We start from the raw sequence: 17,187 nt of genomic DNA, 5'->3' as shown, positions 1-17,187 counted from the left end.
CTTCTTCTGCTACAGATGGCATGTCAGTTTAATTAAGGAGGCCCTCAAAGTATTCCTTCCACTGCCCGACAGTATGCTCAGTTAAAGTCAGTGTCCCATGTGCACTATATGTGAGTAGAGCACTTCGTTCCCTTCTTGAGTCGCCTGATGGTTTGCCCGGAATCGCTGTCCAGCATTCTCCCCCACCACCTGATCCAACTGTACCATTGATCTTTCTTACATAGGGGTTTTTTGGAATCGCTCTTTGTCTGGCCCCTCACCCACAACCCAGTTTGCCTTGGGAGACCCTACCATGGGACAAAAGCCCCTGGATAACATAGCCTCTGAGATCACTGAGACACACCAACCCCTCAACCATGATAAGATGGCAGGATAAAGTTATTTCGTATGCCTCAATGTCCTGTATTTGGGTCCTCCCCAATATTCTTACACAGCTTAATTTTTTTTCTGCTCTTGGCTCTGTATGATGGTACTGGGAGGTGATATCCCAGACAAGGTCATTTAAAGCACACATTCACCCCACTATTCAAATGTTTTACATGCAAGGGGCAACCAATCAGATGAAAAGTGAGGGTGGCCTTACAAGGATAAATAAAAGAACTGTGAATCTTGAAAAAATACTCTAGCAGAGTCCAAAAATAAAAACATAAAGATGGAAATGAGAGCACCCTTTTAGAGTGTGTTTACACAAGCTCTTTATAATGTTCCTCATTCACACTTATGGCAGTAGGATAATGTGCAATGTACTGGCAGTTTGGGATTCAGCGTGTTTCTGAAAGACATTTGACACGTCAGTCTGGAGCTGCGGTCACCAACCCTGTGATCATCACATAACCTGCTCTGCCTCCTGAACCACAGGTAGCTCTGTATAGCCTACTATTATGAATGTGAGGTATTGTATTACTAAATCAAATGGTATTGAAATATCAGGTAATAAGATTATAGCTGCAGAGGGGAGTGCTTCTAAGATGTCTGCACTGGCACACAAGTGCCCATAACCTCGCCATAAACTCTACTGTCTCTATCTTCCTCTACTGTCAGGTGTACTAATCTGAGAACAGCTGAGTGGACTTTACATGCTGCTGCCTTCAGAGCAAACCGCTGTACTCCCTGCTCTCCATCTGAACTTAGCCCTGCAGGGATCAGATCAGTGTGCATTTAATTAAAGCACAGGCAATGCACCAGGTGGATAGATAATCCATTTTAGTTACGATACCCCCTCAGCTCATAATTATTACATGGTTTGTGTTTCCCTACAAGGGGTGATCAGGTTGCGTGTAGTCCGTCTTCTCCGGCTTTCATTCTCTCTTCACTTCCACCCTATCTTCCTCTCTCTCTGTCTGCATCTTGCCGTCCTGCATTCTAATCAGGCTCCTGCAAAACTGACTACATGATGTGGTACTGTGAACCTGTCGTCACTTTCATGGTAATCTGTGCTGCCTGATTGTGTGCTGTTGCATGTAATCAGTCTCAATTGTATTTTCCTTGAGCTTTCTTCCTGCTGCTCATTACTGAGGCTTGGAACTGTTTAAACAAACACGCAGTTGAGGATATATGAAGATGGTAAGATTTCTGAGAGCCATGTCTTGTGATGAATGAAGGTTTTTTATATTTGTTTTGTTACGATGAGGTTTGATTACATCAACAGGAGCAGGCCCTTTGAAATCAATACATTTTTCATCAGCTCACTTTGATTTGATCAATACATTCTGCTGTTTCTCTATTCCTTTTGATCAGTGATGATAGATTAGCTCTTAGGTAGCTCAGTGCCTGCAGACAGCTGTCTTCTTTAAGATGTGAGACACATTTACAACATACAATGCTGTGCAAAAGTCTCAAGCCACCCTCATTTCTTTATATTTTGTTAGGAAAATGGGGAAGAGGTGCAGCAGTTTATATAAATATATCCAAACAAACATGGAAATACAGCATATAAGGCAAAAACAGACTTTGTACAATTCTAATGAGCTTGAAATTCAACACAGCCTAAACTCTCCCAGGCAGCTTACTTGCAATTTCTTTAAGCAGTCTTCAGAAAAAGTTCTTTAAGCTTCTTGAAGGACATTCAAAGTTCTGCTTTGGATGAGCCTACACTGCCTCAGTAATGTTGAGGTCTGGGCTCTGGGGAGGGCAGTCCATAACTGATGGTGTTCCACTGTGTGCTCTTACTGCATTGGCAGAGTCTTTGGGATCATTGTCATGAAGCTATTTCCAAATGGTATTGCATGGTGGATCAAAATCTGACAGTACTCTCCTGCATTCATAATTCCACTGGCTGAAATGCAGCCCAAACCACAACAGAGCCTCCACCAGATGGCTGTAGATACTCACTGTCGTACTGCTCTCCTGACCTCCACTGTACATACTGATGCTGATTTGAACCAAAAATGTGAAATATGGATTTTGCTGGATTTTCCCTATTTCTTAAGTACATCACTTTCAGATACTGTCCATCTGCTGTAGAGTTTTTAGGCCTGTCACTTCCTTTTTTGTCCTCCACTCGTCCAGTTACCTCAGAGTTTTTAAGGACATGTCAGGATATGCCTGTAGTATCTTTGGAATTTTTTTGTAGATTCCACTAAGGAAATGAGAACAAAATTAATGATATGTTTTTGACAAAGACAAAAGAGTATTCCTCTGAAGATGGTCAGGTACAAGAACTGGACTCAAAATGAATAATAATAATTAAAAAAAAAGCAGGCAATGTCCAAACAAAAACTATTGTTTATAACCAGTCTGGCAAGTCTGGGTCCTTGGAACCAAAATATAAAGAAATAAGGGGTGACTCCAGATTTTTATGCACTTACTGACACTTTTACATTTTCCACCCCTCTCCATAATTCCCTTGTTATAATGTTGTATGTGTAATCAGCAACACAGCAACATGGGAAAGCATATCCATCTCACTACCTGCCTTCGCCCACACACCATCGCTGCTTCCTCCTTCCAATTAAACACACCAAGACATGCTGGATGATTATGGAGGAACTTATTTCCAAAAGGCATGCCTCAGTTGGTCTGGCGCTATAGCAGATGGGGATTGTGAGAGTAACACTCATTCATCCTGGCAAGCTAACCAGCACTGCGTCTGCAATTAAGAAGTTGTGGGCAGTCAAGTGAACTCAGTGTTTTTCACATCAGTATTGCATGTTGCTGCTAGGAGTGGAAAAAAAAAAGACTTTGGGTTACCATTACATAAACTGTGTTTCAGATAAAACAAAATTGAATCCCAGCCTTTAGCCCGAAATTTCAATGAATGGTGTAAATTAAGTAATAGCATCCTAATATGCTTTTTCAGCCCCATTCAAGCCTGAAGGTAAGACCTTTCTTCTTACTTCTAGTGTCTGTAAGTCAGGGCAATAATTCTGCTGCATGACGGAGCACATGCTGAGGAAGCAACCTTCTGCAGCTTGCTGTCTATTCGTGACACCTCTTGTATTTCAAATTAATTTGAATTCTGATGGCTCACAAAACAATCCAAGCACAGCTGTACAGTAGCCTATAAATAATGGATGGATAGATGCACTGAGGGATTTCATTTAACACAGAGTAGGGGAAAGAGAATGACCCATGAGAAGCAATCATGTGGTGTAAATTGGCCTGGGGGCTAATGAAGTCAGATGTGTGGTAGTGATGCTGTTATATATGAATGAGCCAGTTTGTGTCGCTGTTACCCTAGGTAAGCCTGAGGAAATTTCGAGTGCGCGTTGCTTTACCGTAGTGATGCCATGATTTCGAAACATTCAGAGGGAAGCGGTCAATGACAAAATATATATTTTATATTAATAAATACTTAGTGTCAGTCCATGTCAGTTATAACATTTTGTTCTCGTTAAATTTATAGCAAATTAAAAAAAAAAATCTTTCAGGTGGCGCTTCTATTACATCATTTATCATCCAAAGTAACGGTGTCGAGGAGAAATTCTCGCGATAGTTGCAGCAGCAGCTGAGATCCCAGGAGCAGAACAGGGGAGTTGACATGTCAACAAAAGAGATAAATTATCACCACACAGGTAACCTAACACGTTGTAATTGTGTCGGTGAGCAAACATAAACACTCTCTGTGATATTAAGTAGTGTCAGAATAATAAAAACCACACAAACAAACGTTGAGAAAGCTAGAGAGTCGTATGGTGTGACTGTCCACTTAGCTTTGGTGACAATGACTGCACTTTTACATGATCGCTAATTGACCCGTTACTTAATCAGGGTGTGTCTTTTAATGCCCGGGACGGCATATGAAAGACTTGTACTGACGTGGAATAGCGTTTAAATGTACTTAAACTCGGGTAGACAACTTATTTTAAAGGCTATAACGTTAGCACAGAGACTAACGTGTTGTTTTAGTTGATTTGTCACAGCTGTGGAGTTTTTAGATAGCTGAAAATATACTTTATTAAGTTATTTATTAAGTTGTAGCAAAGCTGGTGTCGTTATAAAGCAAGTAGAATAACGCAAACTTCCTTTAACTTCTCCAACTTTCCTCCTCTTCATCTTGATTTCCCTCTCCCACTCCTGTAAAACACTTCTTGAAGGCATGTAAAGGTGTGCTGGTGTGGAATAGCCTGACAGGTAAACTCCAGTGGACCCGCAACCCCCCTCCACCAGTATCTTCACCTGCAGTTTCCATGACGACCCCACCTCTTGTGTCACCTTTTGGCGGGCCACCACAGCAGCAGCAGCAACAGCAGGTGCAAGCGGCACGTGATGTCAACACGGCCTCACTGTGTCGGATCGGCCAGGAGACGGTCCAAGACATCGTCCTCAGGACCATGGAGATCTTCCAGCTGCTCAGGAACATGCAGGTGTGGTCCCTTTTGTAGCCCTAACACCACTCCAAGATGTTCAAGAACTGTAAGCATGACACAAGAGCAGTGAAGAAAAAAAAAAGTCTAAATATGCTGACAATAAAATGGACCAGGCGAAAGATATACAGAGACATATATATATATATATACAGTATGCTAACATGACATGATGACTATTATTCTTATAACAAAGCAACTGCCAGTCAGGAAGGCAGTTCTTTATCAACGCATTTTGATGCAGGATTTAAAAACAAGATGATGCTTGCAGTCATGATGATAAAGGGAAGACTGGGTACAGACAGGGAGAAGTGTTGTAGCACGGCTAAAAAAGCCCAAATCACTAGATTTCAGAAGCCTGCAGAGACAGTTTAAGGTTCATTAAAATGATATGGCATGTAAATTGTATTCTGAAAGAATTTGGCAGAAAGTACAAAGATGTAGAAGAAACTTTTAATCAGTGCCTTAGCTCCAAATATGCCTTTTGCACAAATTACATTTTGACAACTCAGAGCAGGAAAAGTACAGACCTTTTTATGCCTTCAATCATTAAGGCAGGAAAAATGGATATTAGCATAAAGCAGTGGTCCTTAAACTCTGGGGAGGGGAACCACTGCAGGTGAAACATGGAATAAAAGATAAATTAATATGGCTTTTCGGGGTGGGGTGGGGGTAAACAGGAGTTTGTTGATGCTATTCCACTCGCCTTTATTCAGGTCCCTGTTTTCTGTTGTTAATGATAAAAATGATGCCATGTGCGGGCCTGCCAGATAAACATTTGAGAGCCACAAGCAGATCTCATTTGTTTGCATTAAACATTCTTGAGATAGGAAATATTTTATTGTGTTGCTCAAAGTTTAGTTTACTGCCAGGAATTTATGACCGAAAGTGCATATTTCCCAGCAGTAATGTGATATGACAAGCTTTGTCAAAGTGTTTGTAATAAATCGAACACCAGCTAGGGAAGGGTTTTGCCTTCATATGATCTCCCCTGTGTTTATAGGAGTTTTTTTTCATTTTTTATTTTGTCATGACAAAGAGAGCGCTATTGTAGATAAGAGTCATGAAGTCATCCTTCTACATATATTATTCAGTTGAGCATATTGCTTTCATGTCAAGTGTGTTAGTGCACTTTCCTTCCAAATGTTTTCCTTTTATTTTCAAACAGTACATCAGTCATTACTTCATTTAAGTGCCAGTGGATGCTTGTTGATGTCATTTATTTGTGCATTAGTTTGCGCTGCAGTTCACATGTAGTTCAGCCTTGACCTCATCTAAAGGATGCAACCGGAATGAGTTTATCATGCATGTCTGCCTGCTCCTCAGAGACGCCACTCCTGCACCTTGTTAAAATCCCAGCCAGCGAGATGGGCCAAGCAAGCGCGCCTCAGCCGCAGAATGCACAAACAGCATTGTTGTGACTTGTTTTTTTAGATCACAGGCCGTCTTTATCCTTGTAAAAATTCTTCATGTGTCTTTTCCTCCCTCCGCTCCTTCCGTCTCTCTGTCTGTCTCCCTTCTGCTTCTCTGTGCGTCTCTCTTCGCTTTGCTTGCCCTCAAGGCAGGCTTGTTTCATGCTATGTGGGATGTTTATAATCAGACAGTGCTGCCCCAGAGGCTTGTCGATCCTCTCAATAAAAACATGTCATGCTGCTCTTTAACACCCATTGTTGTTGAAAGCCAGTTCTGCAGCCTCAGTATGGGAGTGAGTGGGGAAAAAAAACATTCAAAGTGCTGGAGTTGAAGCTGTTTGTCTTTTGATGCTGCAGAGTTTGTGTTTGGTAGTTTAAATTGTGGTTTTATTATATTATCAAAACCATATGCCATGTTGTTGCAGGATCACAAACGTGTTAAACACATTTTTAGAGCGTCTGTGTAGACCGATGGCTCCCGTTCCTGGGTAGAAAGAAAACTATCACATTTTTATCAGAGGGTTTTCTAATGGTTCCTTATCAGCTGGGGAACAACAGAGGCTTTGTGACACGTTGGCAGTCTGTGGGGATCAATGGCTGTTGCTTTTTATTAGCACTAAGAAAATTCTAGTACTTTGTTTAACACAATGTTTCCTCTGCCGTTCTTCTCAGCTGCCTAATGGAGTCACTTACCACCCCAACACCCACCAGGACAGGCTGGGGAAACTCCAGGAGCATCTACGAACGCTTTCTGTGCTCTTCCGCAAGCTGCGCCTCGTCTACGATAAATGCAACGAAAACTGTGCTGGCCTGGACCCCATACCTCCAGAGGTAAGACATGACAACGCTAAGAAATACACTAATGATCGTTTTCTCTTATTGAGGTAATTGAAGTCTCGTTAAAAGTTGAGGAAATACTCAAATTTGTGAAACTTAGCAGTCAGTGTATCATTAAAGGAAACCTATTATCCTTTCCCCTATTTTGTGTCATTTATATGTTGTTACAATATAACAATACATATTCAAATAATGATGTCAGTGTATCTACAAGTAATCCTTGTGAGTCAAATGCTCGGTTTAGTTTTTTCTGGCATTGAATGTGATTGATGGCCATGAGTAGAGATATCCTTAATATGGTCATGTCAAGTGCACAGCAGCTAACAAACCCCGTGTTTGTGAAGGGCACGAATATCAGGAGAAAACTGGCTTAAAGCGAGAGAAGTTAAATCAGCTTGTTTCACACAGAAGAAGAACTGATGGACTGAATCAAGGCCAAGTATTAGATAAATAAGTATTATTTTGAACTGTTAATCATGCAGAGCTACTCCGGAAATAAAAAATAGGGAGTTGAAAATGAGAATATCTTCCCTTTAATTAATCTTTGATTGATAATGTTTGCTCAGGGACCAGTGCAGCAACTATGAATATCATGTCAATAGCATTGATTTAAAGTCATCAAAACAACTGCTAAATGTGGTATTTTTGGAAGAGTATGCATAACAGAGTCCCTTGTATAAATGTTTATTGTATTTTTATTATTTATCTTTGTGTTAATGTAAAAGCCTTTGGTTTGGCTGGTGTGCCAAATTCTGTAACCTGTATTAGTGCAACTGCAATATATATATACACACATAACAAAAGGGTTTGGAGTACTTTTGCACTCTGGAGTATTGTGTATAGGTTAATGAGGGGAAAAATTTATTGAATCCATTTAAAGATGAGCCTGAAATATGAAAAGTGAAAAACTTTGAACTTTCCAAAAGCGCCTCTAACATTTCTTTGATCCATATTTGCGGCACACACTGGTCCTGTTGCAGAGAGTGAAGCAATATGTTGCATGCCTGCAGTGGTAGCACGCACTCAGTGCATAACGCAGACAAAAGAAGCAGTCAGCGTTTGTTGGCTGTGATGTGGAGGAGAGGTGATGAAATTTGTAAGCATACAAAAGACAGTCGTGCACCTGGGAACATCAAAGTATTGTCATGGGCTGAAACATGTCAGTGCAGTCAGGTAAAGTTAAGATAAAGTTAGCCAAAGAGCACCGTCTGGTTACACACATGCACTGCAGCACTGAACTTTTCTCTAATTACCGGCATGCCTGTATGTGAGGACGTATATGTCTGACTCAGTTGGTTTGGACAATAAACAGTTTTTAACTTGCTAGCTCCACAAAGTCTGTGTGATATCTGATATCAGGCTATGATCTGGCTGATTCACAGTGAGTGAGTGAGTGAGTGAGCATCATGTGACACATGACACATGACGGTCATAAGATCCTGGCACCAGCCTCACCAAAAGTAAATGGAGTATTTGCAGTAGTGAGAACATGTTGATAGCGGTTAAGCTTAAAATGTTGACAGTATTTTCCTGACATTGTGCAGAGTCTAAAGTCCATCCAGCCAGGTTCAGCTTTAGAGGTTCAGCACCTCACCCTGCCTCTAAAGCTTAGCCCAGCCACCATATGGAGGAAACTCATTGTGACTGCCTGTATGCGTGGCCTTAGTCTTTCAGTTCAGATTTCATGATTATAGCTGAGGGTTAAATTAGTAGGTGGACTTGTAAAGCTCAGCTCTCTCTTAACCATGACAGTCCAGTACAATGCCCGCATTTCTGCTCATGCCACACCTCATTCATGTATGAATAAGATCCCAAGATACTTGAAATCCCCTGCTTGGGTCAGACTTTCTCCCCCTCTTCAAAAAACCCGGATGAAACCAAAAATTTCTCCCCAAAGTGGGAAACCAGGACCCCAAGAAGGGGCACTCGAAAGTGAGCATGGTGGTCAGGCCTGGCTGGCAAAGGCAAGGGCCTGGGCGTGCTGACCCTCAGCATAGCAGGCTGGTGTTTGGGATATGGGTTTTGGCACATTGTCCAGAGTTCATATTTAAAAATGGCCAATATTATATATAAATCTCTCACTGGCAGTTAACAAATCTGCGGAAGCTCCTTGGAAAGATACACAATGAGGTTTCCAGCTTCAACCCAAACTCTGATTTGGATGCTTGTGAGCAACTCAATAAAGTTCACTTTTCATGGAGAATCATGCTAAAAAAGTTATTGCATACTGAACACAACTGCTTTGGATTTGGTCTATATTGTTCCCTTAATAGCTTAATATTGTCGTTGCCTAAACAAATGGATATTTCCTTACTTTGTATTAATAATATTTTGTCCACAGGTCATTACTTTTTGTGTTCCTGAGATGCTCACCTCAAATCAGGCCATGCTTTTATTACATAAGCACACCTGCAACTGCATTTAGGTTTTACATGATGAGGCTGTAACTGCCGAAGTGCTGAAACTACATTTTAAGTTGACTGTCTGATCTTTCTAGATGTGAACATCAACAGATGCTTTATGTGCTTGTCAGGGTTTTTTTTTTTTTTTTTTCCCCTTCTTTCAGCTGCTGCCTCATATAGTCCGGCTTTTCGTACAAGCTGTCTGCTAAATTAGGAAGCTGTTGGTTTAAAGGAAGTAGGCCATTGTAATTTACACATCCTCTTGCTCATGCACATACACCTTCACAAAGCTGCTCACACAAACATACACACATTTACCCTGGGGAACTCTTATCTCACCTACTCCCTCTAGGTCTGTCTTTTCTCTGCTTGCAGCAGATTCATTGGTCGTTTCAGGTGAGTCTCCAGAGTCTCTTTACTGCTGGTTACGGTCACCATCCACCTTCAGGAGCAACAACAGCACTTTGGCTTAGCCTCGTTCCTTCCCTGCCTGCCTTCACAGAATATTTGCACAATTGTGTCCCACACATAAATATATACAACATAAAAATGCAAGTGGTGCAGTGTAGCTTGGCACAAAAGCATGTTTTCACTACACGTGCATTTCCACACACACTGGCTCACTGGGTGTGCACTCTGTGAGGCACCATGCGGGGCTCCAGCAAGGCTATCCACCACTGTTTGATTGGATTTATGACTGCGGCAGTCCCTTCCCAATTTCTACAGATTGGCTCGGAGCTAATCTTTCTCACCAGACTCCTACTGAGGATAAAGGAGGATGTGGGAGGAGACCAGTCTTAAAATGGAACAAATTTGCGATGGCTGCCACCATGTACATTTTCTGCATTAAGGAATACAGTCGCTGAGAAGCATTTCGAATGATCTATTCAAAGTGACTCTCGTCTGCTGTTGCGCCCTTAAATCAAAGTTGGTGACAGGCTTTCTTTGACATTTTTCCTTTGCCGTACCTTCATTGAGTCATTACACCATCTGGTTATTTTTTTTTCTCCCCCCTGCTCATTCCACCTTATTTAAATGTTTATTCATTTCCCCTTGAGGCTGAGACCCAGGCCGGTGCTGACCAGCCAATAACTCTGCTCGCCATGTTTGTCTGGGGCTGAGGGGTTGTTGATTTTGGCCCCGACATGCATGCCATTTATCATCCTAGAGAATTCAGGTGGCTGCCTGACAGCCGCTCACTATTGGCTGCCCGAAACAGGAAGTGGAATCAATGACTCGGGCAGCGTGACCTCATCGCAGCCTAATTAGCAACAGACCCGTTTAATGAACAGCTGGACCAACTGCACACGTCAGCGCTTTCCCCCTTTTTCTTTCCACTTGTCGACTGTTGCAGCCTTTTCCTTCCTCATTCTCAGACTTTAATATGCTTTCTCCCTCTTTATATGTCTTTGTCCTCCTCCTCTCCACATTTTCCCCCCTTTCAACTCCTTTTTTCTCTGATAGCTGTTAGATATCGGCTCTCTCCTCATTTCCTTCTTTCTCTCAGTCGGTCTGTTTGTTCTCATTGGCTTTGTCTCGCTCTTTTTCTACTTTTCCCATGTTCTTCTTTCCCTGTGGTCCAAGTCTTGCGCTCCTCTTGTCATTTCCTGCAGTGAACAGCCATGCCATTTCATTTCCCCCTCCTCTTACACATTCACCCTGATATTTTATTATTTTTTTTCCAGTCTTTTTCTACCCTTTTTTTTTGTCTCACTGAGGCAACCTGGAGAACTTCATTAGGCCATTCTTCTCTGTCAGCCAGGAAACCACATCCATCTTTCTGTGGAAGAGGCAGGGGTTATGACTCACACTTTGACGCACACGTGCTGCAAAGCTACACGTGCGCACACACACACACGCACACACAGACAAAATTCACTCTCCATCCATCTTTCCCACCCTACTCAGCACATTTCACCCCTCCCCCCCACAGGCTGCCAAACTGAGCCCACCATCTTTAAAATTCGATATGTCGCTGGCTTCGACCTCAAATTATCTAATGAAAAAACTTTCATCTTTTCCTGCTCAAAGTTAGAGGCAAGCTCATAGTTTGTCTGGTATAATATCCTGCACATGTCCTTGCTGTCTTTTCTCCCTCCAAGAGTCAGAGTTTACAGTTTGGCGCAGAGCTCAGCCTGGAAACTGACAGGAGTAAAAAAAAAAAAAAGTTGTTCCAGACTTTTATGTGTTTTTGTCACTCTTTATTTTCTTCTTTTGTTTCCCTTTTTTTTCCACGTGCCCATTTTCTGTTCTCACCTTTTCCTCTCTGGCTTTTTTCCCACGACTCCCTGCCTTCTTCAGCCCTAGCTTTAGTCTTTTAGTCTCCTCTCTCTGTCTGTCTCTGTTTATTTTATTTAATTTATTTTTTTATAACTTCCTTTGTGTTTGTCTTGCTATTGGCTGGATCCAGCTCTACTCATAAACTAGTCAGTCATTGCTTCCAGATGAATCAGGTTACTTAAATCAGCAGTCTAGTGTCTGCAGGGCCTCTGCTCCAGCTGTACAACTCAGGCCAAAAACTGTAGTCAGTCATAATTTACTACTTTGCCAAGTCATTATTGGAGGAAGGTTTGCTATCCCACCATATGGGATATTTTTTTTTATTAGCTAATGTTGCTTGGAGACTGTCCTACCCAATCTATGTTTGTGATCATGTCTGGTATGATAGTTTTGTTTTGGAAAGGAAAATTATGTTTTTTTTAGAAGTTTTTTTTTTTTTTGTAACGGGAGCTTCTCGCTTCCAGTATTGCAAACTGTAGCAGAGTAGTTCACAGACTTTTATTAAAACCCATAAAATGTCATGCTATATAAAACTGCTGCTGTCTTTTGAGAATATGAAACCCAGGTTTGACTCCATTTACACTGTGTATGCTTTACAGTCTATTATTTTGTTGTTGACAAAATTCAATTTTGTGCAGTACCTCTGCAAAGATAGCATAACATCAATCACGCATTGTCAGTGTAGGTCTTTTATATCCTTGCTGTCTGTGTGTTATGAGGAACAGTGTGTTCTCGAGACATTCATAGATTACTTGATGTGTGACTGCAGCAAGCCTCCTGCTCCCCTCCCCGGGCTGAGGTGACCACCAGGGGGCAGTGTGACGTAAAGCAGCAGGCGGTGACCCTGTCGGCTCTCAGGAACGCTGGCTCGCCTGAAGGCTCTTGCACATCAGCCTCACTCTGGTGTCAAGCAGACAAGGTCAAGCACACAGAGCGTTTAAAAATGAATTAATCTCCCACTCGCTTTTCTCTCTCACTCTTTTCCGTCCCTCTCTCTCTACGTTGAAGAGAGACGAGTCAGGCTCAGCGAGTGTTCGAGAGCTTACACACAATCCCCATTTTCACCACTTCATGGGAACAATCGTGTGAGAAAGCATAGAGATGTGTTGAATATAGCTTCGCTGAGATTTCCCATACACATGTAAATGTGGGCTATAACTGCACTCAGTGGGCATATAGGAAAAATGTGAATAGGCAGCACAGTGCTTTTAATTTATTTGTACCTTAGGTTGGGGGGAGTAAAGGATGGAGGAAAGAGTGCACGAGAGAGTGAATCTTAAAACAGATTTTATTGCAAAAACTATGATATAGTTACAGACAGTCATAGTTACAGGGAAACACGATCCAGTTATTCGAATAAGTCAACATTTTGGAAGCGATCCTCTTACAGTTGTCTTGCTTACAGTCAGTAATACAGCCACATATTTTTTTTTTGTTTTTTTTGTTTGCTGTCACTTCCAGCAACTGATACCCTTTGTGGAGGATGACGGCTCCAAACATGAGGACCGATCAGGTGGGCAGAGCCGCTCTGCCAGCGAGGAAAGGAGAGAAATCCTGGAGGTCAACAAGGTATTGTGTTCTGGATCATAATAGCACAACACTGACAGGCTTACAGGTTTGATTTCCAGCCAGTAACAGCATGAGGAGGAGAAGCTTATTAGAGGACAAAATGGAAAAAGCATGAAAAGGCTCGCAGATTGATATCTCTGTCTTTTTAAAAACATTCCAGTTACACATGATGCTATTTCATAAGTTTTCAGTATCATCATACAGATAAGAAATGATAATTAGGTGTGGAATTTATTCCTGATGAGTAATTTTACTCGACATCATTAACCCGAATTTTTAATTGCTGGTTTGCTCTTATTTGAATTGCAACCATCCAGAAGGCTTGTGCAAAAACAAAATTAAGAGGCTACACTTGATAAACTTTATTGTCTGCTGATAGAGAGTGTGTGCTTAAAAGAGGTTGTGATGCCACTGGAAAATCCTATTAACCACAAATGGATTTTACAACATTTTCTTGGGGTGCTAAATCTATTCCCAGTTGGAGCTCCTAGTCAGTAGTGGAACCTGAGGAGCACTTTGACAACCCAACATTTGAACACAGTGATATTTTTCTAACTGTGCAGGAGGCAGTTAGGGCTAAAAGGAAGGAGGCCTGTCTCATATTTGGTTCAGCACTGATGATTGAGCAGATATTATGTTGTGACTGATCCACAATGAACTTTGAGAGAGTCATGTTCACTGCTGGAGTCTCTGTATAATCGCTTTAATATTAGTTTGAGCACAGCATCTGGACTGGCTGAGAGATTGTACTGCTTACCCTTTTTTAAAGGAGAGGCGGATGTAATTCCAAAATCAGGGCACACTGTTCAGCGAGGAAATGCAGGTGCTTTTGGGAGGTTTTGCAGAATAATGGAGTGCTGATACAGACCTGCAGGCATCTGGTCCTTATATAATCATCATATTAATAAGTTTGTTGTCTTTGTTGCCAGTGGCAGGGATACTGAATAACACATGGTTTCAGTTTTGCTGACGATGTAGTTCTGTTGCTGCTGTTTTAAGTGGAGTGTGTACCATAACTGCCTCAAAAGCTGAGGTTATCATACTTTATCTGAATGGTTGTTTTGATTTCAATGTATTTATTTATTTTAAATGGGGTTTTTTTTTTAATGTCAGTACTTGCTACCGTGTGCCTTACCCATAGACTGTACCTAAAAGATGGATGTAGCCACTGTGTCAACACCCACTGGTTTCTGCTCTATCATTTTAGATCTGCTAGTTGGTGCTAAATAACAAACTAACTTATAAAAACTGGGATGCAAACTTATTGGACAGTCTGTACCACATGGCAAACTGTACTGTTTGTTATTAGCATCTATTAAAATGCTCAAAAGGCACCAACAACACACAAACTGTGAGAAGGCCCAAATCAGTGACTTGAATTAACAGAGTTGAGATCTGACAAACCGCTGTTAGCTACAGCTTCCTGTGTTGGCACATCTGTCAGTCAAATAAACCAATAAACCCACCCATCATACAGTCTATGGGCACTAGCCTGCAAATCCAGAATCTAGATTGGATCAGTTTCATTTTCAAAACAAATTTAAGCATGAAATGATGTTTTCAGTGCCTGAATAAAAAAATACTGTCAGCTGCCAGTGCTACCCCTCAGCCTCCTGACAGTAGACTCTTTAGGTGCCACAAATCCCCTGGAAGTACATGTTGTAGAACACATAATTACAGGTTTCAGTAGATCTTAATGGGATGCATATAAGCCTTAGTGACTTGCAAATGGTTAAGTAAGAACCAGGAATTAAAAAACACTGAGAATAGTGTCACTTTCTGTGATTGACATTATTATGGTAAGAACTACTGCAGCCTGAAGTGACCCAATTCAAATTTTTTTTTTTTTTGCCCTCATGCGACCTGTATCCGATCTTTTCACGATAGTCTGAACAACACAGATCCAATTTTTTCAAATGCGACCCAGGCCACTTGGATATGTGGTCCTAAATCCGATACGTATCCGATCTTTTCAAATGCGACCTGTGTCTGTACGGCCAGGTTGCATTTATCCGACCTGTACGTCATCGATACTCAACAAACGTCACTATTCTGCGTCCGGTTACACGGACGCGGGAAGGAAAACAAATTTACTTCCATAAACACTGAGCATGCTCGGTACGAATGACGTTATCGCGTCCTCTACTGCGCATGTGGTACACTTTTAGGTTTGTCTGCAGTTCACACACAGATCACATCCAAGTCACATATATTTGGAAATGTGGACGACCACGCAAAAAAAAAAAAAATCATATTTCACAAAAAATCGGAATTGGGTCACTTCAGGCTGCAGTGTGAACGTAGCCTAAGTCATCCAAGATGTTTAGTAGCTGCATCTGTGGCATGAATTTGAATATGCTAGGTCACATCGTTCTTGAGTTATCGCGTTCATAAGAAGTTCAGAAAACTTGACCTCTGACTTTGACCTTTAGCTCAAGGTCGCCGAGGTTTGAACTCATCTGAGCTTTTTAGTAGACGTATATATGGTGTGAATTGTAACATTCTACCTAACATCGTTGATGTGTTCACAAGATTTTCAGAAAAACTTTGAACCAATTATGGCAAAATTTGGTTTGAATCCGACTGGTAGTTTTGCTGTACTATTGTTAACATACAAACATACCAAAAACAATACCCCATCCCACCCCTAGTTAAAGTGTGTTTAAAATGTGGTAACATTAGCCAGTAGAAGGCCATTTCATGCTGCCATTCTGACCTAATATGTTTGTAACCAATGTACCATCAGGAGGGCGTTCACTCTATGGAAGGATCTTAGACTCTACTCCAGCTGAGGGATTCATTAGCATCTTAGCATCCAGTCATGGTGGTGATTTGCGCTTTTGTGGTCTCAGTTTTCATCTATGGTCATGAACAATGAAATAGCTAAGCTGTTTGTAACATATCAAACATAATTAAAAATAACAATAATAGTGTTTCAAGTATGCATAAAAAAGTAGTGTAAATGCTTATCAGCTTTTTAGACACCTCTGTAGTATATAAATATATTTTGGATTGCAAAGTAAGATGAGCTGACCCTTAACTACAAAGAGCTGTGTGGAGAAAAATAGTAGCTGGAGGTGTTTTAAATATTAACAAGAAGAAAGAAGAGATGACTTGATTTTTTTTTTCTTTTCTTTTTCCATATCTTGTGAGAAAGGTGTTCACGTTTGGTTTCAATTGTCAGACATCAAACACGCCTAAGAGCTTTTTTTAAATTTATTCACTGTCAGATAAGTTTTTGCTCAGCTGTGATAGAGAGGCTGTTGTATAACACTCTGAAATGCAAAGCAGCAGACGGCTTTTCTTCAGACTGATGTGCCAGTGTGAGTCAAGTCTGAAAGGTTGAAGGTAGATTAGATCCCGAGTCATGGCACAGGCAAACGAGGTAAATATGAGAAGTCAGCTGCATGGAAAATGTGGCCTTTACATGTTAATTAAACAAATTGCACAATAGGAAATGTTGTTGTGGATGAGGCTGTGAGAGAGACAAGTCTTTATAGTGTCATCTCGTTTTTAAAATTGAGACTCATCCTGATTGATTTAGTAATGTCTGTGGTTTCTTTGGTAACAGCAGTCGCACTGTCAGAAATGCCAAAAAATATTACACTCGTGTCACATTTTGCAGACAAACGTATAGATTGGTAGTGACTTTGTGGATAGATGCACTGAAATTTCTGTGACAGCTTCACAATAATGTGTTAGGAGTCCTTTATTTTTGTGTGAAGCAATAGTACAAAATGTTGGCTGTGTTGGAGCCTCACTATCAATAAGATTTAAAACCATTATACTCCATCACATGCATGCGCCGTGACCCCACCACTATACAAGAAACTACTTTAGATTTACACTTTGTACTGTAGCTACTGCAGAAAAGCTAGACAA

At 41.2% G+C, this 17,187-nt stretch overlaps 1 protein-coding gene across 6 annotated transcripts in view; it reads left to right on the top strand.

Moving 5' to 3' along the window:
* The first annotated feature begins 3,916 nt into the window (after nucleotides 1-3,916).
* The window catches only part of med30 (mediator complex subunit 30), a 46,886-nt gene continuing 33,615 nt past the window's right edge, over nucleotides 3,917-17,187 (top strand). For 2 of the 6 annotated variants that reach the window (XM_030741823.1, XM_030741821.1), the window contains exons 1-5: nucleotides 3,917-4,013; nucleotides 4,536-4,805; nucleotides 6,890-7,048; nucleotides 12,506-12,655; nucleotides 13,198-13,305. In XM_030741823.1, coding sequence (XP_030597683.1) covers nucleotides 4,629-4,805; nucleotides 6,890-7,048; nucleotides 12,506-12,655; nucleotides 13,198-13,305 — 594 coding nt within the window. In that variant the 5' untranslated portion in view covers nucleotides 3,917-4,013; nucleotides 4,536-4,628. Of the gene's footprint in view, nucleotides 4,014-4,535; nucleotides 4,806-6,889; nucleotides 7,049-12,505; nucleotides 12,656-13,197; nucleotides 13,306-16,051; nucleotides 16,183-17,187 lie in introns of those variants that run through there. The other 4 variants (XM_030741825.1, XM_030741822.1, XM_030741824.1 and 1 more) reach the window with 3 other exon arrangements.

This window comes from Archocentrus centrarchus, chromosome 11, assembly GCF_007364275.1.
Source record: "Archocentrus centrarchus isolate MPI-CPG fArcCen1 chromosome 11, fArcCen1, whole genome shotgun sequence".
Taxonomy (NCBI): Eukaryota; Metazoa; Chordata; class Actinopteri; order Cichliformes; family Cichlidae; genus Archocentrus; species Archocentrus centrarchus.
This window is presented reverse-complemented; position numbering and strand designations above follow the sequence as displayed.